This window comes from Penaeus monodon, chromosome 19 (assembly GCF_015228065.2).
Source record: "Penaeus monodon isolate SGIC_2016 chromosome 19, NSTDA_Pmon_1, whole genome shotgun sequence".
NCBI lineage: Eukaryota > Metazoa > Arthropoda > Malacostraca > Decapoda > Penaeidae > Penaeus > Penaeus monodon.
Genome location: NC_051404.1, coordinates 6,853,491 through 6,854,630, shown reverse-complemented (window position 1 = coordinate 6,854,630; position 1,140 = coordinate 6,853,491). Strand labels below are relative to the sequence as shown.

General features: G+C 36.2%; 1 protein-coding gene across 1 annotated transcript in view; it reads right to left on the bottom strand.

Annotated features, from left to right (window-relative positions):
* The window catches only part of LOC119585033 (major facilitator superfamily domain-containing protein 1-like), a gene marked incomplete in the record, with an annotated part of 11,251 nt that overhangs the window by 5,648 nt on the left and 4,463 nt on the right, over positions 1–1,140 (bottom strand). Inside the window, 2 exon segments of the mRNA XM_037933650.1 lie at positions 81–291; positions 739–944. Coding sequence (XP_037789578.1) covers positions 81–291; positions 739–944 — 417 coding nt within the window.

The following is a 1,140-nucleotide window of genomic DNA, read 5'->3' as shown; positions in this document are numbered from 1 at the left end:
CATAAATTAACTATGTAGTAACCTAACAGAAGGCTAACTATAATTTTTGACAACATCAAACTAACAAAACAGATACTTACTTGGCCAGCCCAATGAAAGGGAAGATGGCTACATAGTACGAGACACAGATCACGCACAGGAGCCAGAAGGAGAGTGGGAAAGTGAGAATATCCCTAAGCTGCACCTTTTCTCCAGACTCGGCAGAATTGAGTCGCAGCACCTTGGAGCGTCTCTTGTCAAGCAGGCCTAGGATTCCCGCACAAATCAGAGAGAAGATGCAAGTTGCACCAGCTATACAGGTGGAGGAAGAAAAGAATAATATTGGTAATGATCTTTGTGTTCTATATGTAAAGAGGTTATTTTTCATTGTATGGATGGCTTCAGTTAGAATTATACAGTGATGTGGAAAAATTTATAGATCTAAAACAGATAACATACAATGCTAATTAGAAAAACAAGTAAATAAAGTAAATGTTTTTTCTAACTATTAACATTCATACTCTTTTATCACTACTTACCTTGACCAAACCCTAAATTGTTTTTATCAGAAAAAAAAAAAAATCTAAAGACTTTTAATTCCTCAAAGCACAAAAGGTACAAGATTAATAAATTATATTCCATATTCTTTTAAAATCCTCAAATTTGGTAAAGAAATCAACTTTCTCATAAACAAAAAAAATGTGAATGACGCTGACTAAACCAATTAGACCATCACAATGATATTAATATCTTACTAACCAATTAAGAGTGAAATTCCAAGCGCCTTGTACCCATCGGCAAAGGTATCAACCCAGGCATAGATAGGGCCCATGCTAAGGAAGTTAACTGTAGAGCCAACACGAGCCATGCTCAGCTGAAGTCCAAACACAGTGTTTAGTTCTTTGCCTTTGAACCAGCTTACAGTGTAGGTGTTCTGGGCAACAGCAAGGGATTCACCACCGACTCTATAACAGACACACAATGTGACTTTTCAGACTAGGACAGATGAACAATGGTACTCTAGCATATCTAAAATTGATCAAATGAAACTGCTGAAGAATAACCCAACCAAATAATATAAGAAAACTACTAAACCAGTAAGTTCTTTAATGAGTAAGCCAGTCTCAAAAGCAATGAAAAGCCATGCAGCTTCTATATTGG